The 25679-nt window shown below is 52.5% G+C and overlaps 1 protein-coding gene across 5 annotated transcripts in view; it reads right to left on the bottom strand.

Annotated features, from left to right (window-relative positions):
• Positions 1 to 1449: 1449 nt before the first annotated feature.
• Positions 1450 to 25679, bottom strand: part of LZTS3 (leucine zipper tumor suppressor family member 3) — a 46544-nt gene continuing 22314 nt past the window's right edge. Inside the window, exons 1-4 of one of the 5 annotated variants that reach the window (XM_032108239.1) lie at positions 23532 to 24136; positions 13613 to 14101; positions 11251 to 12081; positions 1450 to 9738 (exon numbers count right to left, since the gene is read on the bottom strand). In XM_032108239.1, the coding sequence (XP_031964130.1) occupies positions 9028 to 9738; positions 11251 to 12081; positions 13613 to 14062 (1992 nt within the window). In that variant the 5' untranslated portion in view covers positions 14063 to 14101; positions 23532 to 24136 and the 3' untranslated portion in view covers positions 1450 to 9027. Of the gene's footprint in view, positions 9739 to 11250; positions 12082 to 13612; positions 14102 to 22975; positions 23068 to 23531; positions 24137 to 25679 lie in introns of those variants that run through there. The other 4 variants (XM_032108238.1, XM_032108240.1, XM_032108241.1 and 1 more) reach the window with 4 other exon arrangements.

The following is a 25679-nucleotide window of genomic DNA, read 5'->3' as shown; positions in this document are numbered from 1 at the left end:
CTACTTTTACTCTCTTATTCTTGTCCAGTCTCTGTTTTTAGGTGGCCACCTCAGGCATCAGAAGGGGAGCTGTGGTGGCCGCCTGTGCCAATGCCTCACCACCCTCCTGGCACAGGGTGCCCAGAGAAGCTGTGGCTGCCCCTGGATCCCTGGAAGTGTCCAAGGCCAGGCTGGATGGGACTTGGAACACCCTGGGATAGTGGAAGGTGTCCCTGCCCATGGCAGGGGGTGGAACGAGATGGTTTTTGTGGTGCTTTCCATCCCAAACCATTCCGTAGCTCTGTGAGTCTGTGATTACAGGACACCCTTTTGTCTGCAGGAACCCACTGGGTACCAGCACGCCCAGGGATGTCCTTTTTGTGTCCCCAGAGAGGCACCACCCCCTCGCTGGTGTGGGTTGGGGTTGTGAGTGGGGTGTGTGGGAGGCTCCTGTCTGAGCTGACACCCATCACTGCAGCTGTGCCAAGAGAACAGGGGGGATTCAGGTCACAGTGGACCTGTGAAGGTCTGGCCTGAGCCCCTGCTCCAGCTGGACCACTCAGAGCCCATTGGCCAGGGCTGTGTCCACCCAGATTTTGGGTATTGCCAATAATTACGGCTCCACTGTTCCCAGAAATCTCTCTCCTGTCCACTGCAGGCTTTCAGCACTGGCAAACTAATTAAATATGGCCTTGAGCCTTACTTTGCACTTGTGTCCCTTCCTAACATTCCTACCAGGTGGAATTCCTGTCCACCTCTCCCTTTTATTCCCTGGCAAGTGAGGAAATCCCGTTTTCAGGAGGCCGCAGGGGTCTGGAGGAGAGCCACGTTGGCTGGTGGCACCTCAGGCTTTAAACCTGAGGGAACTCAGGGAATCCCTGACTCCCTTTGCCCTGGGAGGCACCAGCTTTGTCACCAGAGGGCAGGAGACCTCTCTAATAAAGCTGCAATGGGGAAAAGTGCTGGAATTGTTGGGTTTTTAAAGAGAAACAACGTTTATGTGCTGCTTTGAGTGACGCTGACCAAGCAGTTGGGTGGGATTCATTTGAGTAAAAACCTGCAGGAGGTTTTGGACATGGTGTGACCTCCCTGGTTGTGAGGGAAGGTTGGATGGACGTCGGCCTGGGGGCCGCATCCAAATCCTCACCCCAAACATCTGGGATCCAACACAAATTGGATGCACTTTGAGTGTTTTCCACCCCTTCAGCCACGTGAAGGGCTCATGCTGGGGAAATCAGGGAACTCCCGGAGATGCTCTGGTGGGGGATGTGGCTGCTCCAGGTGAGAGCTTGGCATGGGAGGGAAGGGGAATTGCCTTCCCACCACTGCAGCTGGATTGGAGGGTGCTGGTACATCCAGTGTGAAGCTTTCCTTCCAGTTCCCCAGCCCAGCTGTGCCTCCCTCCCCAAAACCCCCTTGGTTCTCACCCCTTCTCCCACCTGCAACACAACCAAACAAGCCACGCAGTCCTGTTTTTAAAACGGGGCCTTTCTCCATTTTATTTTGCCCAATAAAAATCCTTCACAGTCAGGTCGAGAGAGGAGAGTTGGAGATACGTATACATATAGATCTGCATGTCTATTTATATATATACATACCTCTGTACAGATATATTTGTATATTCACCGTAGAAAATGGCAAAGGCAGTAGCTCTTCACATCTGGGTAACCCAAAGGGAACATACAACAGACCAGCAGGGAAGTGGGAAGTGTGGTAGAGTTTTAACAAGAACCTCTGAAACAGATACACCTTTGCTGTACAAAAATCCCAGAATGCTGCATGTTACCTCTTTTTCCCTTTTTTCTTTTTTTTTTTCCTTTTTTTGTTCAACCTCTTGTCTTTAAACACACTTAAACCAGAGGCCAAGTCAAGACAACGGTGATTGGGAGTGACCACGTGGACAGGAGAGACACCCGACTTTATGGAGTTCTTTTTAAATTTTTATTATTTTTTTAAGTATATATATATATTTTTATATATATATAATTTTTTTAATTTTTTTTTTTTTTAGATTTTTTTTTTTAAGATTTTTTTTTTCTTTTTTCCTTTTTTTTTTTTGCAAAGTTGAGACGCAGTTCGGAGAACCGGCAACAGTCGACGCAGAAACAGAACAGTAACGGAGTCGAGTTCAGAACACTTCTGGTTTGAATTCACAGTCAGAGGAGAGAGAGAGGAGAGGGAGAGAGAAGGAGAGAGACACCGAGGCGTCAGGAAACGAGAGGGAAGAAAGCACAAGGCTGGGATTGAATTTACAGTCGGGGAGGTCCAGAATGGGACGAGGGGTCTCACGCAGGAGGTCCTGCAGAGGGGCACGGCCCGGCGCCGGTGGAGCTCCTCTTATTGCTGGTGAAGTCGGACAGCAGCCTCGCCCAACCCGCCCTCCTCCCCGCGGGGAGCTGGGGTTTGGGGGGACAGCGATGGATCTGCTGGAGAACGGACGACTCAGCGACGTGCATCGGTTTGGGGTGAGAAAAACCCTCCCCAGCGTGGTGGTGCCCGGAGCGAGGCCAAGGCCAGGGCGGCTCCTCTGGGCTCACAGCGATTACCAGGTCCCGGAGAGTGCAAACGAAGACACCTTGGAGGAGCCCCGGTCCCTGGCTCTGCGGGGACACGGCTGCCTGGGAAGGGACTGCATAGACACATTGGCCGGGTGTGCAGCATTGGGTGGTGCTGGGACGCTCCTGCGCTGGTGCTGGAGCTCTGCCCGCACGTGTTCTGCTCCTTTCAGTCGCAGGAAAGGGGGAAAAGGGAGCTTTCTCCTCCGAGCCTGGCTCTCAGGAATGGCAGAGCCACAGTGTCCCACTGGTTGTCACCGAACGTGGCTCCGTGAGCTCAGACACCCCAGTGGCTCCTGCATGGAGAAGACCCGCTGCAGGGACCCAGTGACAGCCGTGGGATGGGCACCAGGAGAGGATGGGCCACACCTCCTGGGCACCCAGGCTGGTGGCCTGCTGGATGTGGGAAGCTTTGGACTCTCCGGATAAACGGGGCCACCAAGCTCAGAACACTGTGGTCATTTAGAGCCAGACTGGACCTCGCATCCCTTTCCGAAGGAGTTGAGCCCGGGGCTGGAGCTGTGAAGGTATTCACGGGAATGTTGGCTTGCCTGCAGGTGTCAGAGTTGGGAAGAGTCCCTTTTAAATCTCCCTGGAAAAACCTATTGCTTTGGGACAGAAAGCAGAGACTTCCTGCCGGAGAAAATAGATCTGTGAAAGAGCTGTGGAGACATGGCCTGGTCCCAGGCTCCAGACCTGACACGATCCCCTTTACTGGGAGAACCAGGGAAGAGGATTATCCTGAAAATACAGGAGCTTGGCGCTGACAGCAGTTGCACTGCCAGCATGGAACATCCTATTGGGAAGCCAACACCTGCAAAAAGCTGGATGTGATCCCAACCCCTTGATACACTGTGGGGTCCTGCCTGTCCCTATGGACCTCAAAGACCCTCAGACCCCTGATTTTCCAGAAGGTGGAAGGACCAGGGAGCCCCAGAGCTGGGTGGTGATGGTGTGAATCCGCCATGCAATGATCCCACGGGATTGCAGGCCATGGGAATGTCCTTCAGCATGAAGCCAGGTTGTCCTTGGAGGTAAAGCAGGGCTGATGGAGCTGCCATGGGAATGTCAGAGAGGAGGGGATCAGTGTTCTGGAAAGCTCCTGAGAGCAGGGTTGGGATAACCCATTCTCAGTGCGGGCTGCAGCTCCAGCTTGTCCAGATGGGAGATGGGAGAGTACTGGGAGAGGCACTGACTGCTCCAATGGGATGGGAATTATCTAAAAGGAGGCAGGAGAGCCTGGAGAGCTGGAGCAGAGGAGTAGCAGGGCACAGGCAACACATGAACAGATCTTTAGCAAGGGGTCTTGGTGATCAGTGAATTATAAAGGGGTTTCAAGGCTTAAGCTGAAGGTTTGGGTTAAATTAACGGCAAGTTGGGCTCTCTCCCATCCCAGGAATGGTGTGGAGAAGGCTGAGCACAGCTGGGGAGCAGAGGCACAGTGAGAGGCATCTGCCCGAGTCCCAGACCCACCTGAACACCCACCTGCAGGAGCACAGATCTCCCACCGGCCTCCTGCCAGGTCCAGGAGCCTTCATGGAGCAAAGGTGGGCGGAGATGCCTTCAGCACCCCGAGCAGGAGAAGCGAAGAACACTCTGCCTTCACCTTGCAATTTGTTTCCTTGATAAGGAGGGTGCTGAGGATGCCCTGGGGTGAGCTGGGGAGAGGACACCACGGGGGCAGCCAGCAGGACCACCAGCTCTCAGGACGCTCATTTTCCTGGGCAATTCCCACTGAGCCAGAACAATTGACTGGACCCTGTAGTGATGTCTGCTGCTAAACTAGAGGAGACCTACTGCTCTGAAGATGAGAGGCATGAAGTTGCCTGAAGACAAGAGGATGCATGGCTTGGCATGCATCCTCTCTTCTCCTGAAGAAGAAAGGGAATGGCATCCATCCCAGCTCCTAGGGACAGCCCCTGGTCCACATTCTCCAGGGGAAATGTGTAGAGCTAATTGGTATGGCTGTGGAGGATATTAGTGTAACCAACTGGGAATGATCACCTCACCCAGGAACTCCTTTCTATCCTGTCCTATCTCGCACAGGAAAGGCCCTTATGGACCTGCAAACATTCCCAGGTGGGACACGGGGAAATCATGCCCCCTGCCAGCTTTCATTCACCTTTTCCAGCCCACACCAGCCTCATCTCTCCCCAGGAAAGCCAGGACGCAGCTCCAAGCATGCAGCCCAGTGTTCTCCGGAGATCTTTGGTCATGTTGCTCGTGAGCTCGCTGCCTTGAGCGAGCTATAAAGTGCCACTGCAAGGGGCAGAAGGGGAGCAGGATGGTCCTTTCCATGGGCAGAGCTCAGCGGGGACACCTCTGGGAGCCACTGTCTGCATGGAGTCTGGGTGTGATACCAGAGGGGCAGAGGGGACTTCAGCCTTAACCAGGGGGCAATTGCAAACCTGGCTCAGGGAGACAGCAAGCATCAAAGCAGGACAGAGTGACACCAGGCTGAGCTAATCCCAGGTGGATTGCTTTCCTGGGAGGTGTTGAAGCCCTGATTCCCACTGCAGCCAGGCACAGGTCGGGGTGCTGAGCACTCCGTGTGCAGCACTCAGCACTCGGCCCCACTCGCCAACAGAGAAGCCACAGAGCCTTCTTGTCTCCGTTTAATCATCAACATACAGAGCTGGGCTCTTATTTACATCCAAGTACACTTCTCTCTGTACAACAGCATAAGAGCAACAATTCCATTCCTCTCTGGAGCGTGGAAACCTGGAGGCGAGTGACCACCACCAGTGACGGCAGGATTGGGGTCACCGGCTGCCACCAGACTGGCAGGAGCTGAGTGGAACTCTGTGAGGCACAACAACATGCCCTGGTTGTGGTGTTCACCCTGGGGGTGAGAGGGGAGTGCTGGAATTAGCCCAGCTGGGTTGCTGGGACAGCGGCAGCAGCCAGCCTTGGAATGGTGGTGGAGCAAAGCAGCCCCGCTCACAACAGAGTAAGACCTTCCCTGGAAGCAGGACAGCTTGCTTAGCCCACATCCTCATGGATGGAAGCTGCTGGAGCTGATCAGTGTCCTCTCCTCTGTTTATTGTGTGGATGTGCTTGGAGCATGACTGAGCTCTGTACATGGGATCCTGTGACACCAGAGGTGCTCCAGGACTTCCCACCACTGGCCTGGCTCTCTCAAAAATCTTGGCTCATATTGCCCAGCTGCAAGTGTCAGGCATCCCAGAGCATCTCTAATGACTGTGGACCCCATGCGTGGGCAACTGAGCTGACATCCTCGTGGCCATAGCTTGTGGTGGTGGCCAATGGCAAGTTAGAGAGGATTTTGGGGGCAGGACTTGTAGAATGACATATGAGCCAGGACATCACGCTGAATTCCACTAGCTCCAAGGTGGAGGAGAGAGCTGGGGGATGGTCAAGCCCAAACTCTGGGTGGAGTTCCATGGGACAGAAACAATTCATCAGCCCTGCCTGTGCCTCCAAGAGACACGCTGTCAGCCTCCTTGACCATTCCCAGGATATGTCACCCAAACGCCAGCCTGGCACCCCTTGGTTGTCCTAATCCAGGGCTAAGACCCCAGAGCCTCAACGAAGCTTTTGATGGGAGATTTCATCAACTTGTGAAAGTGTTAAGATCTGGAAGGAGCCAGGTGAGCTCCCACCTGGGCACAAACAACAGGAATCCAGGTGTCCCACCATCATTTTGCGCCGTCTTTGCTGAGCAAAGGGCTGGCACAGGGGAGACAACTTGATGGGGAGCAGCACACCCAGTTGTGGGGAGGAATCCTGAAGCACAGGAATCCTTTGTGGCACTTTGGCTCCCAAAACCATCTGTATTTTCTGTCACCGTAGCACAGCTGGGGTGGTTTCGGCAGGACGGCCAGGTGCTTGGAGGATCCTGGGAGAATCCCAAGAGAGGGAAAACCAGCAGCAGCAGCAGCAGCAGCAGAGTGTCTTAATGGGTGTCTGCAAGGCTCTGTCATCCAGGGAATGTCCACAGTCGAGGTCTCTGACATATGGATTGAAACTCTGGATTGATGTGATGCAGTGAAGAAGGTGGAGGGAGTGGGCCTTTCCTCCTCCGAGGTGAGAAATCTTCACAGGCACAGACACCACACACCTGCTGTGGATAGAAGGACAACGTGGGCTTCTCTGATGTGAAAAGAAAGCTGAGATGGTGGATTAGAGATCTCCAACCCTGACAGTGTGGGATGTTTGACTCTGTCTCAAAGGCCTGGATTATGACATGGAGGAAGCTCTGGGATTTTCCTGGCCAGGGCCATGTAGATGTCTCCCTGGGCATGGCAAAGTCTGCTGCTGGGTGGCACTGGCAGGCAGCTGCACTCCTTCCTCGGTGAGGTGCACAGGCTGATGTCCAAGAGTGCTGGAGCATCTTCAGGATTCACAGTGGGGCTGTTCCCCATCCCCATCATGAATCAGACCTAATCCCCCTTTTATGGCTGGTTCTGGGAGACGGGCTTAGCCTGAGCTGCCCCTGTGTTTTCCATGAGTTATGTCTTCCTCCGGGTTGAAAGACATGGGCAGAAGTGGTGGGAAAAGACAGGAACCATCAGCCGGGATCTTGAAATGCCCTGGTCTTGTTGCACATCTCCATTTTCAATGGCTCCAGGGATCTCTGGCAGCCACCACCAGCTCCTGGCCAGTAGCTCTGCCTGATGACGTGGGCTGGTGGGACTAACTGCAGTCTCCACTCTTTGCTCAGTCTGGAGCTCACCACAACAATATTTATTCTCAAATTGAAGGTCAGACCCGGTCATGAACAGGGGAGCTTTGGGGAGACAGAACATGGAAAATGTGCAGGCTTTTGTTTGGAAGGTCTTCAGCCCCTCAATGCCTCGAGGTTCTTCCTTGGTATGCACATGAAATGTGATCTGGCCAAACTCTCCCTGGAGTCACCTCATGGACATGTCAAGATGTCCCTGTGCTAATTCCAACTTTTCTCTTCTAGCTGCTCCCCCGGGCAAAGGGCCAAAATCCCCACTCCTATTGATCCTTTGGCCACCGCCCAGTCAGTGCAAACTCCACTTTGCGACATTTTTCTTCTCTTTATTGTGACTCGTGGTAGAAAATTATCCATGACGGGAAGGACCAAGCTCACTCTGCCCATGTTTTCAAGCGGAATGCCGGGTTTTGCTGCCTCGGTGACTGTGCACGTAGGATTTGGTTTATGGTTCTACCAGGGCGTAAGCACTTGCGTGATCTTAAGCGTTTCCCCCTCTTATGACTTCTTTCATGCTCAGGGTTAGTAGCTGAGTATTTTCTTGAGCTAGGCCTGCGTTATCTCCATCCCTGGAGTGTGGGATGCCCCGTGGGATGGCTGTGGGCGCTGTTTGGAATGGCTCTACTGAAGGCTGACCGTTGCAATCCAGCCGTGATGCTGCTGTGCCTCCGCTGCAACTCCTGAGTGAGGCTCTAGTGCTGTTTATAAGCAGACCCTGGACCAAGAGAGTGCACCAAGGTGTCACTCATTTGGGGACAGGGTGGCACAATTGCCCACTTTTGGGGCAGATTGCTAAAGCTTCAGTTTGCATAAACATCCCATGGGTTTGGAGGCTTCCCCAAACCTCGGTTACATTGACTTTGGGAAGTAAGAGGGCTCTTGGGAAGGGAAACTAGCTTGGATTTCCAAGCTTTTTTCTTGCTGCAGCCAGCTTGGGTGTAGAGTAAGAGTAAGGGGACCAAGGCAGAGGTGGGAGGGTATTTCTGCTCCTGGGGTTGGTCACAACCCGGCAGAGGAGTGGAACTGCAGGAGGAAACCACAAGGAAGTGTAAAACGCAGCATATGTTAAGCTCTGCTGAGCCTCCAGAGAGGCTCCTGCTGGGACATCATTCCTTGTTGGCTTCTGTTACCAGGACAGGCTCATCCTGCTCCTCAAGGATGTCCTAACCTCTTGCAACCAGGGCAAGAGGGAGTCGTCTGGTAGAGATATGTCTGGTTTCACTGAAATCAGTGGCCAAGCTCACACTGACTTCACTAAGACCACCGTCTAGACAGGATACTTGATGCAGAACACTTGAGTTTGCTCATGATCCCGAGAGCTTTGCTCCATTAGCCAATGTGGCTAAAAACGTCCTGGAAAAAATAAACCCCCAAAAAACAACAAACCTGCCACTTTGAACTGTTTCGCTGCACGTAAATGTGTGGAAAACCAAAGAAACTGAATGCAACCCTCCAAAACAACCAACCGAAGAAGGGTGAATTGTAGGAGAGGGGGTGGCAGCCTCTAGTGAAGTAACAGTCAGGGCAGATTACAAAAGAGCCAATTGACCCTCACCAGCTGTACTAGGAAAAAGCCCAGACGAGATGTCGCATTATCGATAGAAAACCAACACACATCCACAGTTATTTTACCTACAGAGCACAGAAGTGGAGAGTAAGGGTGATGGAGCCTGGTGGGAGCACGCTCACACCGCTCCAGCGGGAGCGCATTATCCTTCGGAAGATCACTGGCTTGAGTAGGTAGTACATGCACAGCAATAAAAAATTCCGTTGTGTCGCCTCGGTCCCTCCTCAGATCTCGGTGGACTCTATTCGCTCGAGTCTGGAGGGAGTCCATGTCTTCTTCTCCTCGGTGTGCGGGGGGCTGGTGGTCTTTGTGTTCATCTCGTTGACCTTGTGCTCCAGGAGCTGGTTCTTCTGGTACATCTCCACGTAGTTCAGCTGCAGCTGCTTCTGGTACTTGATGACTTTCTCCTTCTCCTCCTGCCACGTGCGCCGCTCCTCCTCGAAGTCCATCACCTGCTGCTCCCGCTGCTGCCGCTCCAGCTTCAGCTCCGTCTGGAGCCGCTCCACCTCCCTGCGCAGGGTGTTCACGCTGTCCTCGCTCTGCCGCTGCATCTTGGCCTCGTCGCTCTCGCAGGCCAGCGGGTCCCGCAGCTTCTCCCCGAGGTCCCCGCCAAAAGGCCCCGCAGGTCCCATGCTGGCAAGTGTCCGCTTCAGGCCGGAGACCTCCAGCTCACAGTGGTTCAGCTTTTCCCTCAGCACCTGGACCTCGCTCATCTTCCGCTGCAGCTCGCTCTCGCAGATCTCCAGGTTGACGCTCTTGGAGCTGTAGGAGTCCTTCAGGGTGAGGATCTGCTCCTCTTTCTCCCGTAGGAAGTTCTTACCTTCCTTGAGCTGCGACCGCAGTCCCACAATCTCGTTGAGCTTCTGGGAGACGTCAGCTTGGGAGTCCTTCAGCTGCTGCTTGAGCAGGGAGATCTCACCTGCCTTCTGGCAAACCTGTGGGGAGAGCACCCGTGAGGCTGGTAGATGGCAGTGAGGAGCTGCTTGTCCCCTGCACTGCCCGTGAAACAACCCTGCTCATGGACCCAGCCTTCACCAGGACCCAGACCATGCCACTGACCTCTGTGTTTTTTCCTGGCTCTCAGGGACCTGATGCTGTTTCCAGCTGGAGCTGCCCAAACAGCCAAGCCCAGTGCTGCGGTCCCCACCAGCGATGCTTCCCTCCTGCCTTCATCTTACTCCCCCACCCACAAACCCATGGTGCTCAATCCCAAACCTTCTCAGCTGGAATTTTCCCACAAAGTTTACCTCAATGGCATCTGGACCTTGAGCAAGTCTGAGACAGAAACATCTCAGACCCAGAGACCACCCAGCTTCTCCCCAAGACCTGGGAGCATTGGACAGGAGGCAGGTAAGTAGACTTTACTTACTCATCCTATGATGCCTTCCTTCCCAAAGACTCCTAAAGAACCCTGGAAGTGCTCAAAGCCACATTGGATGGGACTTGGAGCAACCTGATCTAGTGGAAGGTGTCCCTGCCCATGGCAGGGACGTGGAACTGGATGGGCTTTAAGGTCCCTTAAAAGACCTGGGCAGAACTGCTGGTCAAAGGAGGGACAATGCAGTCTGCCCGTTCTGGGATTTATCCTGCACATGTTGTACAACGAGCCTGTAATAATCTCTGCTGAACATCTGCAAATGGCACATTTCAGAGCCTAATTAATCCCAGCTTCATTTACTTTCCATCAGGATTAACAGAATACGGTCTTCTTGATTCTACAGCTATGTTTTGCCTCTGCACTCTTAATAAATTTAAAGTTTCTAGCCTGTGCATGGAAGGATTAAAATTCTTCACATGATCAAGTTGAAAAAAAAAGGTATGTTAGCACTGGCTATACAAACAGACCTTGATAAAATGTTCTAAAAATAGAAACAGTAGGAAAAAGTTATGTAGGACTCAACAGGAGAACTAGAAAGAGGAATTTGCCTTTCTAAGAGAGATAAACTTATTAACAACTGAAAACAGTGTGTTACAATGGAAAGCATAAGGTAGACATGGCTGTCGATATCATTTTTATCTCAGTCGCTTTTATATCTTCAATTAAAAAAAAATCAAATATCTGAAAAGCGGTTTCAAGGTTTGCCCAAATGCAAATAGTAAAAGAATTTAATTAAAATAGACTTAAGCCCATTTTTGGCACGCACAAGTACCTGTGTGGAAAGACCTGTGTTCCCTGAAACTGGATTTGAATGTCACGACTTGGAGTGACTGTGAAGTCAAATTATTAACCAATACAGGGGGGTGTGCACGAAAGGTTGTGCTTATTTTAGCTTAATTGAAATCAACAGGCCTGGAACTCAGACAAGTGAGGTGACAAGTGTTACCTGGAGGCCACCAACCCATGGCTGTTACCTGTGGGCTCCACTTAGGGCACGTGGGAGGCACTTTGGGTCACCAGACTCCGCGATGGAAACCTCACTCAGGGTCTGTTACAACAACGCTCTTACCTCCCACTTGGTCTCTTCAATCTTCGGGAGAAACTCAGCCTGCTCCTTCTTGAAAGCCACAAATTTCTTCTCCAGCTCCTCTCGTTGCTGGAGGAGTTGTCCCATGTCGTCCTGGAGTTTTTTTTTCTCCTGCTGGAGCTTGAAGATTTGGAGCTGCAGAGCCTGCTGAGCCCGCTGCGCCTTTTTGGAGACCTGCTGCAACTTGTTGGCATAGTTCTGCCTCAGGTCCTCCATCTCCCTCTCCCAGATCTTCTGCTTCTCCTCGAACACCTGGAAGATGGCCGCCTCGCTCTTGTCCAAGTTCCGCCGCATCTGGAGCACCTCCTGCTCCTTCTCCCACAGCCGGTCCTCCAGGTCCTGGATGATGTCGTCGGTCGAGGGCGAGTGGAAAGGCATCGTTTCGTTGAGATGGTTCAGTCTGTTGAAGGACGAGGTGCTCTTGCTCGAGGACCGCCCGCTGTCTGAGGTAGATATCCCGTTGTATCCCACGATGTTCTTCTCCACGTAGGTGGTCCCGATGCGGTTGATGTGGCTCGTGGAGGCGCTCATGGGGCCCACGTGCTGGCTGTAGCCCGTCCCGTAGGTGGGCAGGCTCGTTAGCGAGTTACGGCCCGAATCCGAGAGCCCCCCCCCTTGGTTTGTAGTCCTGTTAAGGCTGCTCTTGTCGAGTCCACCCTTGGGTGCGGACGGGCTATTGCTGTTGGCATGGTTCAAGCTCTTTCTGTTCTCTGCCATCCCGTTGCTCTGCGGCGGGCAGAGGTTCTGCATGGAATGGAAGTTTTTAGGAACTACTGGTTTAAAGGCTGAGGGTCTAACTAAGGGCTCATTGCTCTGCAAAAAGGAAAAAGGACCACGCATCAAACACAGCAGGAGGCTCGGTAACACACAAAAGAGACACGTCGGCACAGGGTGGGGCTGATGCAGCTTGGGCTGGCTCCTTATCCCACCTTGGTACACCCTGGACCATTTGGGGTTGCACATGAGGGACCTGTGGTCACTCGTAGGGCAACACTTTGCCTTCCCTTGCCCCAGCTGAAAGGAAATCATTTTAACGTATCCCAAACCTGCGTGATTTTTGCCCAGAATACTCCTTGGGTTCTCTCAGTGCTCTTTACAAGGAGGGCTGCCCCTTGCTTACCAGACCTGACCAAAATAACTCTAATTTTGGCTGATTATATTTCTAGCCTTGAGGTTGCATTGCCCTTTTGCTGAAAGCTGAATCGAAGCCTTGGATTAGCAGCCCTTTTGCCTCAGGAGCATCACATCTCCCTGCTGCCAGCAGTGACCTGTGCCTGTGGGGACCTCGTGTCCTGCTTATTCTCAGACAGGAGCAGGTAGGAGCTGTGACCCCAGCAGTGACACCAGGCAAGGAACATGCTAGAGCTGCTCTTCATTTGAAATTTGTGTTTTCTGTGGGCCTAAGCAGTGCTGGGGGACAGTGGACCACAGCCACAAGGGATTTAGAAAGGATTTTAAAGCCTTGCACATTCCTCTCCCCATCAATGCACCATGAGAAACAAAATTTTCCTTAAAATGGGATTGAGTCTGCCCTACTGCAGGTTGGATTTTAGGTGAAAATTAAATGGGAGGAAGCAAAGGTGTTTTGAAAATGCCTTTTAGGAGAAACAGAACAAGCCCCAGTGAACATGTTGGAAGTTGGAGACCAAGTGTGAGACTGAGATGGACTGCAGGGGCTGTTGGATTAACAGCCCAGGAGAAAAGGCCACCAAATGCTGCAGAAATAATGCTGGACACAAATTATGTAAGTCACTGGAGCAGAGCAGCAGGCTACACAAAACACCACTGGCTCTGCGGCTCTGCTCCTCCAGGCCTGGGAGATCTTTCTCCCTGAAGCCAATATGAGCCATGAGGACTGGGCTGGGCTGGGAGAGAATGTTTACAGGGGTAGTTCCCAAGCCATGTCCCTCACAAGGGGCACTGGGATTCTGAACAGATGCTCATGGCTTCTTTCAAGCAACAGCTTTAGGTGGCAGTGTGTGGTTGGAAACTGCCTATAAAAGGCACAAAACTAAGAGGGGACTCAAATGCTGGACCTACTGAAACTGGAGCTGACTCCAGCTCCCTCCCCATCCTTCAGGGAGGTAGGCACAACATCTCAGGGAAGTTGGAATGGCTAGTGACTTAAATACAGGCTTAAATGAGCTGTATGTGGAAGACTTGTGGTCATGCTCTTGGGCCAGAACTAACAACCCCCTGAAAAGTCATAAGAATGATATCATCTCTACATAAAAACGTACAAAGTAAGAACGAGAACATCAGGATTGCACCGTTGCCCAAGGCCTCCTGGTCTGTGCTTCCAGAGATGTGCCACGGCCACCCAGCTGCTCCAGGAGGTTCTCACCTGGTCTAGTTTGCCGGAGATTGGCAAAATCTTTGGTGGGTTACTGGGCTCTCGGTACTGGGGAGGTGGCGGCAGGTTCTTCTCGTTGTTGGTGGTCACGTTGCCGCAGATGTCCATCTTCACCTTCTCGCTCTTGCGCAGGTCGCCGTTGATGTAGAGAGAGTTGGAGACTTTCTCCGACTTGTAGGTCTTCTCCTCGCCGGAGTAGCGGTTGGAGATCTCCCGCGTGGAGTAGCCGTTGCGGGGCCCCTCCGTCTGCCGGCCACTGCTCTGCGTCCGGGTGCCCACGCTCTTCATGGCGAACTCCTGGTCGTTGGCCACTCCGCTGCCCACGCTCCCCATGGCGCTCTTGGGGATGGTCTGGGAATAGCGGGGGGCGAAGCCGTGGAAGTTCTCTGGGCTGGGGTAGGCCGGGTCACTGAGGACGGGCAGCGTCTCTAGCGTGGCCATGGCAGCGTAGGGGTGAGGTGGAGGCACAGCTCAGTGGCACTGGGACAAGGAGGGAAAAGGGTTGTTAAAGAGATGCCTTTTGTCTGCCGTGCCCTTTGCAGATGGAAATCATGTCCCAGTGATGGCGTTCTCCTCCTCTCTGGGATCCCCAGGTCCCTTGGAGGGGCAGTATTCCTCAAATCCCACCCCCTGCTCTCCAAAAGAGCTCCTAATCTTCTCAATCCAAAAGTTGTGGTTCCCAGGGGAATGGGTTGCATGGATTTTAGTAGGCACAGCTCTACGGCATCGGTGAGACACAACCATTTGCTGTTCCCAAGACTGAACTATTTCTGTCACTTTTCCCAGGTTTGAACCTGTTTGTGTTCCCATGGGGATGGAAGGTCTCCATCCCTGGTCCTGGCTCATCCAAGTGCTCTCTCCAGCACATCCCTTAGGGATGGTATCACAGGGCTTAAACAACACACTTCCCATCTCTTCCTTGGGATTGTTGTTGTTGAACTTGAGTTTTTAAAAAGATGCTTTTGTCCAGGTGTCATCCTAAATTTTCTTCTAAATATTTATTCCCCTTCTCAATTTGATTCTTACTTAGCCTGTGCCTTGGGTTGGCCAAAACTAGGCCATGGGACATGGTTAACATGCAAATATTGGTTTCAAAAGTTGTCTTTGACCAGGGTTGTCCTGGGACCAATTATCCTTGGGACCAATTCTCATCTATCTAGATGCTCTTCATCAGCTTTTACACAAAGGTGTAAAGTCTTATTTGAGGGAATAGAAGACCCACAACAACTTTTTCTTGGTCACCTCATTGAATAATGGAGAATTTGAACCTGCACCAGCCAAGGATCCCATTACCCGAAGGAAGGGAGAAGGTGCACTGCAAATTTTGGATGACTGAACCAAACCTGGAGGAGCAGGGTCAGTAGCTCCGGGACAGCTGTGGACACTCAGGTGACCAGTGTCCACCCAGCCCTCCAGAGTTCATTGATTTGGTCCCCGTGGGCCCAAACGGATGCTTTTCTTTTGTCTCAGGCACCCTCAGTTGCAGGTTTTCCAGGATAAACCATCCTTGTAGTGTGAGGACTAAGGCAGGACTTAAGGGCAGTGGGAGGTACTGTGGCTTCCCTGCGGATGGGATAAAAATAGTTGATGCCCTTTGGAGAAAGGTTCAGGGATGGCAGAGGTCAGGCAGGACCAGCAGGAAGGGGAGATGGAGAAAATCCCCCTTTCAGTGGGGTTTTCCCCCTCCTTGGGGGAAGGGATGTTCATTCAGCCCTCCCTGAGTAAAGCAGAAGAGCTGGATTTATTTCCCTGGAGAGCAAGCTGAGGTCCGGAGCTCAGCTCCCATGTGGTGTCTCAGAGGGCCTTGCTATTTGCACTAATAATGGAATGGAAAAAGAATTAAAAAGGTTAAGGCAGGGTCTGTGCTGCTCAACTTTGCTTTTATTAAACTGCATTTCTGGAGGCTTCTCCTCCCCCTTTCCCAGCATCCTGCCCTGTCCAAAGAACAGCCCTAGTGGCAGATGTGGCAACTGCTGTGCCAGAGCGAGAGGACACGGAGCTGTTGAGGTGGGATTTAAGGTCCCTTCCAACCCAACCCATTCTGGGATTTCATGAAGCGACGAGCATTAAGTGAACACTCTGTAGTCCCTGCTAAGGACATCCTGCAGTTTGCACCTCTGTCCTCAGCAGATGATCTCACATCATTCCCTGATGAAAGTCTAAAGACCAGGCAGTAAAGGAGGATCACATGAGCACCTGTGGGGATCCACTACAGTCAAAACACCAGCGTTTATTGGTCATAAGTGATAAAACCTCTGCCAGCAGTAAGAAGTGGCAAGGTCTGGTCACGTATCCAGCATGTGACATGTGGACACGTGTTCCTCCAGTGCTCTGAGCAGCACTCAAAGGCTCGTGACCCCACCACGCCCTAAAGACACTTCCCAAAGAACATCATCACTGACAGCTCATGAGTGCACAATGCCCAGGGGTTAATCCAGGTGCCTGCTGAGGGCCTGGGGAGTGGCTGGGCTGCGGATCGATGGGGAGGGATGGAGAACACCCACCTGAAGCCACACTCAACCAATGATGCCTTTGGATTTTATGAGTCAAGGGAAGACTTTGTCCTGCTAATTTAGGAATAACCTGCTTTTCAGTGACTTTGGGAATCTTTATAGGCTGTGACTTCTTTTTATGGGACACCAGGCACCATGGGAGGGATGTGCTGGAAGGTCTCAGCTCCAGACAAGGAAGTGGCATCGTCTCCTTGCAGTACTCCCCAGCCAGCAAGAGAGAAATCCAGGTTACTTTTCCCTCACTGGGTAAATTTCACAGTGACATTTGCACATTTACATTGACTCTCTGAGGGCAGGATGAGGTCACTGGAAAGTTTGATCCTTCCAAAAGGAAGAAAAAAAAAAAAGAAAAAAAAAGGCCAACACAACAACAAGCGTTTTCTTTTAACTGGGAATCATCCAAGAAAATATTCTGAAAAAAACCCTTGTTCTTAGCTTATGTTTACGGCAAACCCGGGATCTGATAAACAGAGCATACAGACAAGTGTTACAAATATGTTATTAAGGAGATTCCAGAAGTGCCAACAGATCCCTGACAGTACAGCTTTGTTTGCCAAAAAGGGCCATTTTTTTTTTCTGAGAACAACAACTCTTGGGTTTGTATCTTCTGGCCAGCTCCAGTTCCCGGTCAGGTTTTACATTGGTTGTTCCTCAGCTGAAGTGTGAAATCAAATTTTGAGCACAGGAATAGCGTTGCCATGCTCCGGCACAGAGCAGGAGGGTCATTTTTTCTCCTTCCAGGTTTGGAGGAATGTGTGACTAAAACCTTCCCTAGGATATTTCTTCTCCTTAAATCTCATCATCTCTGTGGTAACAGGACAAGGGGGAGTGGCTTCAAACTGACAGGACAGGGTTAGATGGGATATTGGGAAGAAATTCTTGACTGAGGGTGCTGAGGCCCTGGCACAGGGTGCCCAGGGAATTGTGGCTGCCCCATCCCTGGAAGTGTCCAAGGCCAGGGACAGGGCCTGGAGCAACCTGGGATAGTGGAAAGTGTCCCTGCCCATGGCAGGTTCAAGGTCCCTTCCAAACCAAATTATTCTATGATTCCGTGATAACTGCCTCCCTCCCATGGGAATGTGAGCTAAAAGTGGGTGATTCCCAGGGGTGCTGAGCCTGTCCATGAGCACAGGGAGGCTGAGGGAAGATGAATGTTTGCCTTTGCCAGCATTTCGTTCCCAAGTCCATCCTTTAGAAGGGAAGAAGAGTCACCCTTGAGCATGGCTGGGCTTGGAAGAGACCCCCAAGCCATCTCAGAGGGGCAAAAGTGTCCCCGTAGTTACAGTGGGAACCCGAGCGAAGGGACTTTCTTGCAGACACAAAGAAGGAAACCCCTCCAGAACAAACTCTCAGCGGAGGTCCCATTTCCCAGTATTCCTGCGTTAATAAAAGCTAAAAAGGTTTTCTTTGTCCGCCTGGATTGACTCAAGGCTCCCTTCCTGGGAGGCATCTCCATACCAAAGGAAGACGCCATATCTCATCAGTACAGTCAACCTTCTCTGACCAGGGATACTGGGAATCCGCACACTCCACACTGCACCACCTCCCCATCTCATCCAGCTCTTGGCCTCTTGGCCTTTCCTGCAGCAGCCTCGCCTTGGAGACAGCGATATTTTGATGCCTGATGCAGAAAATCTGGGGTGAAATGTCCTTTTCCCCAGCCGTGGTGGGCAAACCGTGCATGTCCACCCCTTACCAAGGTTTCCCACCATACCTGCAGCTCCAGGACACTCCTAGATGTTACTGTAGATACAGTAATTTGTAAAATAACAACTGTGTCTTCACACTTGCTCTACCCAAAGGATTCAGCGAATGCCTTCCAGTTAAAAAGAAGAATCGCTCTGAGATAAGCAGCTGAATGGTTAACTATGACTAAATCATGGAGGCCTGGCTTTGTTTCTGCCTGAGGAGGTTAATTGTTAACACTCTCCTAACAAAGGCCTTCAGGAGGCAGACATACCTCAGCACCAGTGCCATGGGAGAAGGGCATCAATCATCGGTCTCTGGCACGGAGAGCTCCAGCAAGGAGCCCCAGAGCAAGGCAGGGCCTTGGCACACGCGCCATCCCAGGCATGTGGCGCTGGCAGCAGGGGCAGCAAAGGCTTCTGAAGGTCAAAAATTCCCCCTCTTGCCAACTGTGGTAACAGGTGTGCCCCTGACCTTCATTAGTCGGGTTTGTTTGCCTCGGCTTTAACGAGGCAGCAATTACTGGCACCGTAAACCCGTGCTCTGTTCTGTTGTTTTTATAGGGGTAGGACCTACACCTGCCCCGTGTTTAAGGCTCGGGTTGGCTCTGCCAAGGTTGGCAGCGCTGCCAAGGGATTGGTTTGGCTGGAGGAGAAAAAGTCAACACATCCTGGGGTGGTGGAACAGGTTAGATATGGTGGGAAAGGGTGGAAAAAGAATGGCTGTGATAATTTCAGCTTCTTCCAGGAAGATACTTGGAGAGGGAAGGAAAGGACAGGAATGGGTTAGAGGTGAAGACACAGACCCCCTCCCTCCCCGTAGGGAGCAAAACCACCTGTGTCCAGTGAGGCATTAACAAGCCCTGGGGAAAAAGCCACCACTGAAACCCATGATTTGCAATTGCACTCGTAAAATCACGGAATCACAGAATTATTCAGGTTGGAAAAGCCCTTTAAGACCATGGAGTCCAACCATTCCAAGGCCACCACTGACCCCTGTCCCCAAGTGCCACATCCACACAGCTTTTAAATCCCTCCAGGGATGGGGACTCCAATACTGCCCTGGGCAGCTGTGCCAGGGCTGGACACCTTTTCCATGAAGAAATTTCCCCTAATATCCAGTCTAAACCTCTCCTGTTTAGAAGCTGTTCCCTCTTGTCCTCTTAGTTTCAAGTGCAAATTTCAGTCACACCCCTCTTCCTCTCCCTCACCTTTCCTTGCACATCACATCCTCCAAAAAGGCCACTCAGCTACTGCTCTGCCTCCTGTGTGTCATGTGCCACCTCCTTACGCCCGTACCGGACCCAAACCTGGCTGAGAGCTCCTCCACTGGGATTGATTCAAGAGGCAGGGACACCGTGGCTCCCCTCTCACCTGGCTCCAGTGCCCCAGCACCTCCTGTTCTCCTACACCCTTCTCAAGTTGCTCAGTCTGAAGAGGGGAACAGAATGAGCTTTTCTTGTCTCTCACAGGCATTTTTTTCCAGCCCTCAAGTAATTCTTGTGGCTCTTTCCTGCACCTCCTCCAACTCTTTTCCCCCCATCCTGGCTCAGTGGCTGCCAGGTTTTCCTCCACCACTGGAATACGGCACGAACGCACTTGAACCTGTCTGCAAAAACATGCAGATCTCGAGCTTTTCAACCACAAGCTTTTTCCACAACCAAAAGCCAAATGAAGTCAGAAGAACAACTCCTGCTCCTTCCCTAGGACACAAACCTCTCTTTTCCCATTTATCCCTGTACTGCAGTTCTTTTTCCCTCACTCAGAGCTAAAAAGCAAACTCAGGAAGGCAGGCTGGAGGGTCAAATAGTGGCAAGTTCTTGCAGCCACCCTCAGCCACCTCTTGGGCCATGGGGCTGCTGTGTACCTGCACATTTTCCATCCTTATGTGCAAAGGATTTGTGATTGGATTTACTTTTGGACACAATATCGAGTAACGTGCTCTAGGGCACTCTGCTGGAGCAGGGAGGTTGGACTTGGACAAGCCAGCATGGTAGTCCTGCCTAGGAACATCCAATTGGGGAAGGTGGGGACCATCCTGACTCTCTGTGACCCTGCCACTTTCCAATTACACCTTTCCCAGCACCTGAGAGTGCTGAGGGGCCTGCACAGGGACCTGCCGCGTCCTCTGGATAACTGGGCCCAGTTAAAAGCTGTCAGCCGTCCCAGTACAAACCCATTTCTGAGACAGGAGGATCACACTTTGCTTTTCTCTCCTGAAAATGTGGCAGCATCAGGAGGGGGTGGCAGGACTAGGGGCAGGCAGGTCCCAGTTTTGGGGGCTGCGCTTCCTGGGGCTGCTGTGGGAAATAAAAGCGAGCTGGCTTAGAAACATTTCCTTTTCCTTTCCGCCTGCTAATGAGATAATTACAGCCTTTTGTATTCTGGGAAACTACTTTCTCATTATGGGGGCCGCATAAGCTATTTACATAATAAGCCTGAAACAAAAGAGATGAGATGAAAAGACCCAGGCGGCTCTTCAGGGGAGCTCTTGTTGAGCTGCCAAGGGACAGCACGAAGGATGACGGATTCCTCCATCCCCAAAGCTCCTCTGGTCTGGAGTGGGTGGCAGTGCTTGATTCAGGATGTCCCCAGCGTAGGATGATCCTCTGTCTCAGCTGTGAGGGTCCCCAAGGTCCTCAGAACCAGCTCTTTCTTAAACCACCCTTTGCAATTCCCAGTGATAAAGGATTTGGGAGGGGTGGCCATGAATCCAAACCCACGTCAAGGAGAGCCGTGTCAGCATTTGTGGGGTTCACAGTGACAGCTGGGGACGAGTCCCACCACCAGAGGATGTTTGGTACCAAACTGGCCTGTCCCTTGTCCCATCTGCTGTGTCCCAGCTTCCTCCAGCTGTGGTCAAGGGACATTCTGGGTACCAACCTGTCCCATTCCATATCCCGTATCCCTGTTCCTCGTGTCACTTTCTGACCCAAGGACATGATGGGCACCAGACTGTCCCAGCCCATTTCCCTGTCCCCCTAGTTGGCCAAGGGATGCGCTGGTTACAAACCTGTCCCATCCCATTTCCCTTTCTCATTTCCCATTCCCATTTCCCATTTTCCATTCCCCATTTCCCATTTCCCCATTCCCCCAGCTGGCCAAGGGACACAGTGTGTACCAACCTGTCCCACCCCACGTCCCAATTCCCTGCCCCCACAGCTGTCTGGGGGACACGGGGTACCAAACTGTCCCATCCCACATGCCAGTGCCCCGTCCAAGGGACTCTCTGTGTGCCAAACTGTCCCTGCCAGCCCCACCACCTCCCTTCCCCAATAAAGGCCCCATTGTTCTCCCCGACAAAGCCTGAACAGTGCAGCCTGCTCCACCTTCCCTGGCCAGTCCTCCCACTCTGCTATCAGTTTTCCTCCCTCGCTGTGTTTAAGGGACACAGTCCACTGCCACGCTGTCCCCATCCCCCAGGCCGTGGCAGGAGGGGGAATCATGGCAAAGCACAGCCACAATCTGCACTGTGGAGCACATGGCCTTGGCTCCGTGCCCTCCTGCTTGTCCCTCCTTCCCTCTCCGCTCCCTGAGGGTGTTCCTGGAATGGACACCCTCCACAGCTTCCTGGAAACCCCTTATGGTCAGTAAAATAACCAGTAAATCAATCTGGGCATGGCTATTGCTCATGCAGATCAAGCTGCCCCACCTGTCCCAAGCCCATCTCCACCCCAGCTCCTCATCTCAGAGTGTTCCCAGCTTTAATCCACAGCATTTTCTGGATCCAAAAGAGCAGGCTGGGTGGAATTAAAAGCCAAGCAGCTGACAGGCCTCACCAGTCTCGAGCTGTTCCAGTAAGGGAAGACATCAAAATTATTCTGGAGGCTACAGCAAGTTGGGCAAAGCCCCAGAGAAACCTCGGCATGTGACATGGAGATGTGACAAGGTACATTTGTACAGGGTCCTGAGAGGCTTTTTGGTCTCATCCTTGGAGGTTTTCAAGTCCTGAATGGACCAGCCAGGGTCCACCAGCAGCAAGATGGCCTGGAGAGCTCCCAGGATCCTTTCCACCAGGAATTATCCTGCCATGGAGTTTTTTGCAAGCCACGCTGGGGCTATCCACCAGCATTCCCCTGGCCAGAGTCCTCATCCTCAGGGGGATTTTCCCCCCTTTTCCCATCTGCTCTCAGAGCCCTGGGTTTGGATCCGGGCTGGCATCCTCCAGGATGCACCCAAAGGCAGATAGGAAGGATTTTCCATGACCTGCCTTATCTGTCCCCGTCATCCCAAGAGGCAGCAGGACAGGATGGTTTCACGCTCAGCCCAAGCCACCATCCCAAATCCCACGTGTCCATCAGGAAGGGTTCATCCGTGGTCTCATCTGTGACCCCTGTGGCTGCCCCCAGAAGACACTTGGGGCCAGCTGTGTCATCGTCCCCAGTGAAGTCCCAGTGGCAACCTCTGCCCAGAAGAGCACCAGCTTTGGTGGCACAGGGAAACCTCCCTCAATTCCCTCAGTACAGGGAAAGGGCAGTTTGATGGAGCAGCCTCAGCGCTGGCTGCGGGCCTGAGGGTCTGGGATGCCCCGTTCCATGGGCTGGACTGCCTGGGGTCATCCCAGCCCTGCATGCCTCAGTTTCCCCTTGTTAAGGGGTTGCCAGTGGGATCCCTGAACAATCCATCTCTGCACCCCATCTCTGCTCTGAGCCCCTGGTGCAAACATAGCCCAGCAGGTACCTCCCATCCCCAAAAATCACCTGGAAAGGGTCCCACCGGCTCAGCCCTGCACTAATCCACCCTTTTGGGAAGGTAGCTGGGGATGAGGTGCTGCCAGCTGAGCCCGTGGTGTCCCCAACACAGGGGATATGGGGAAGCTCCTGATCACCCTGGCAGTGCTCCAGCACAGAGCACTTGCCTGGCTCCCCAGCATCAGCCTGAGCATCCTCACACACCCCCAGCATCCCAAATCTCAGGGATCCCCATGTGATCCCCTGCTCCAGCCCAGCTCCATGCCCCCAAATGCCAGGAGGACCCCCCCCACCCCCCTCACCTTTGTCACCACATCCCCCTGCGCGATTTAGACCCCTGGGCGGGATGTTTTGGAGGAAGGCTGATCCTGCCCTTTGGGATGAGCCATTCCCCTCCCCGAGCGGTTCCGAGGAGCCGCCCCACGAGCCCCGCCTGGCTCTGCCATGCCCAAACTTTGCCCAAACCTCTGTCCCCGCAGGAAGGACAACGAGGGGACTCGCCACCGGCTGCCACTCGCCGCCCACGCCACCAGCCCGGCCGTGATTCATCATTAACTCGCCCCGAGGAATTTCTTGGGCGCGGAGCCAGCCCGGGAAGTGCTCGCTCCTCCCCGGACACCACGCTCGGAGCAAGCCCTCATGGTGGCTCGTCCCGACGGTGCCTTGTCCCCAGGGCCGGAATTAGCGCTGCTAAACCGGAGCGATGCCCTAAAACCCGCCCGGTGCAAGGTCCCGGTGCTGGGGGGGTCCAGCTGGATCCAGAGGGAGTTTACAGAGGGGGGAATCACAGCTTTCCCCACCCTGAGCCACCCAGCTCCGCGCACCCCATCTCTGCTCCGACCCCCGCTGCCAACGCAGCCCGGTGTCCCCCCCAAAAATTCCCTTACAAAGGGTCCCACCAGCTCAGCCCTGCATTAATCCACCGAAAACCCTTCGCTCCCCTGCCCGGCCCCAAACAAAGACACCCAGCGAGAGGGGGAAGGAGAGGAAAGCAAAGATCCCACAAAAAGCCAGCACCCACCGGGATTTACCTGGGCAGCCCAGGGGCGCGTCCTGCAGCTCCCCATCCTGCGCCGACCGCGAAATTCATTGTTTCCCTGCGTGGTATCCCGGGAAAAAGTCCAAAATAATACCTGCGGAGAGCAACCTGCTGCTGGGCTGCGGCCAAGGGCTGCCCTTCGCTCGGTGGGATTGGCCACGGCGCCCGCAGGAGCTTAACTCTTTGTGCCCACCTCCGGCAGGGATTTTGGGAAGGGATGGCTCCGTCTTCCTCAAAGGGGGATTTGGGGCTGGTGGTTTGGTTTAGCTTCAATGGGAACTTCGGGGTCAGACGCTGGGTTTTGCTGAAATAAGGATTTGGAGTTTGCCTTTTCTATTTTCGCATGGGGATTTTGGGGTCTGATGGCTTGGTTTTGCATAAATAGGGGTTTGTGGATTTGGAAGGTTTTGGGGTTTGCTCAAATAGGGATTTGGGATTCAGGGGCTTGGTTTTGCTCAAACAGGGAACTTGGAGTCAGACTGGGTGTTTTTCTTCAAATGAGAATTTTGGGGTCTGACAGCTTGGTTTTGCACAGAGAAAGTTTTGAGGGTCCAACAGCTTGTTTTGCTGAACTGGAAATTTGAGCTCTGACTGCTGGATTCTATTATTATTATTATTATTATTATTATTATTATTATTATTATTATTAGTTTGGTTTTTTTTCTTCTCAAATAGGGAATTTCAGGCTCTCAAAACTTGGTTTTGCTCAAACAGGAATTTTGGGATCTGACACCTTGTTTTTCCTTAAGTAGGGATTTTGTGGGTCTGATATCTGAGGTTTGGGTTTTTTGGTTTTTTTTAACAGGAATTTTGGAGCCTGATGGCTTGGTTTTGCTCAAATGGATGATTTGGGGTAGAGTAAGTTATTTTGGCTAAGGGTTTTTTTTTTTTAATAGGGATTTTGGGGTCTGACAGCTGGGTTTTCCTCAAATAGGGATTTGGGGGCTGACGGCCTGTTTTGTTTTTTGTTTATTTGTTTGTTTTTCAAAATGGGATTTTAGGGTCTCAAAGCTTCTTTTTTTTTTCATAAATACAGATTTGGGACCCTAACAGCTGGTTTTATCTCAAATGGAATTTTGGGGTCTGACAGCTTGGGGTTTTTTTTCAAGTGGGGATTGCTCCAAGCAGCTCGCTTTCACTCAGTTATTTTGGGATCTTTCTATCAGGGAACTTTCCCATCCTTCTGGGGATGCTTCCCAGCTGCATGCCTGAAATGAAAGGCTATGAAGAGCTCTCAAAGAAGGGCAGAGAACTGGATGAGTGGGATGAATGGCATGATGCATCCATAGAATCACAGAATGGTTTGGAAGGGACTTTAAACCTCATCTCATTCCAACCCCTGCCATGGGCAGGGACACCTCCCACTATCCCAGGTTGCTCCAAGCCCCATCCACCTGGCCAAAAGCTGGACCTGGATGCTGCCCTCCCTCCTCTCCATCATTCAGAGCAGAGCCCTGGTGACACACGATGGCCCAGAGCTCCTTTTCCCGCTTTCCCAGCTGCCAGCGCTGTGCAGGAGAGCAATCAGGCTTCCCATCGGGGGCCGTCGAGCCCCAGCACTTACTCTGGATTATTTGCAGTCGTGGAGGGAGGGAAATAAGGCCACACAAAACTCCCACTAATTTAGACTTATTTGCTCAAGTGAATTTTCTGTTGGCAGGACGTCTGGGGATCAAAGGAGTCACCGGTCGGGGCCTCGCAAACGGGGCCAGCGTTGGTGGGCAAATAACAGCAAGAGCAGTAAAACAGCAATAACGCCAAAATAATCAAATATGGGTTAATTTGCATTTAAACCAGGGCCAAACGCACTGCTGGGGTGCACGGGGAAGGTGTAAATTATACCAAAATGCATTCCTGTGGAGATTCAAGCTCTTAATTTTGCCCTTTAACTCCAGAAGCAGAGAATTCCAACAAACAGGCTGGTTTCGGGATGTGAGTGCACCTTGGAAGTAGCCACGCAGACAGAGAGCCCTTTCCATCCCTGGCACTGCTCTGGCAATAACCAGAGCTGGCTCAGGAGCTCTGCTGGGAGGTGGACCCTTCCCAGTAGGGGTTTGGGGAAGCTGCTGGAGCACAGGAGCCCGTGGCTGCCCAGCAGGGAGCTGCAGCAGGCCCAGGCTCAGCAGATCT

This window comes from Corvus moneduloides, chromosome 5, assembly GCF_009650955.1.
Source record: "Corvus moneduloides isolate bCorMon1 chromosome 5, bCorMon1.pri, whole genome shotgun sequence".
Classification (NCBI taxonomy): Eukaryota; Metazoa; Chordata; class Aves; order Passeriformes; family Corvidae; genus Corvus; species Corvus moneduloides.
Note: the sequence above shows the minus strand (reverse complement) of the source record. Positions and strands in the feature narration are given on the sequence as shown.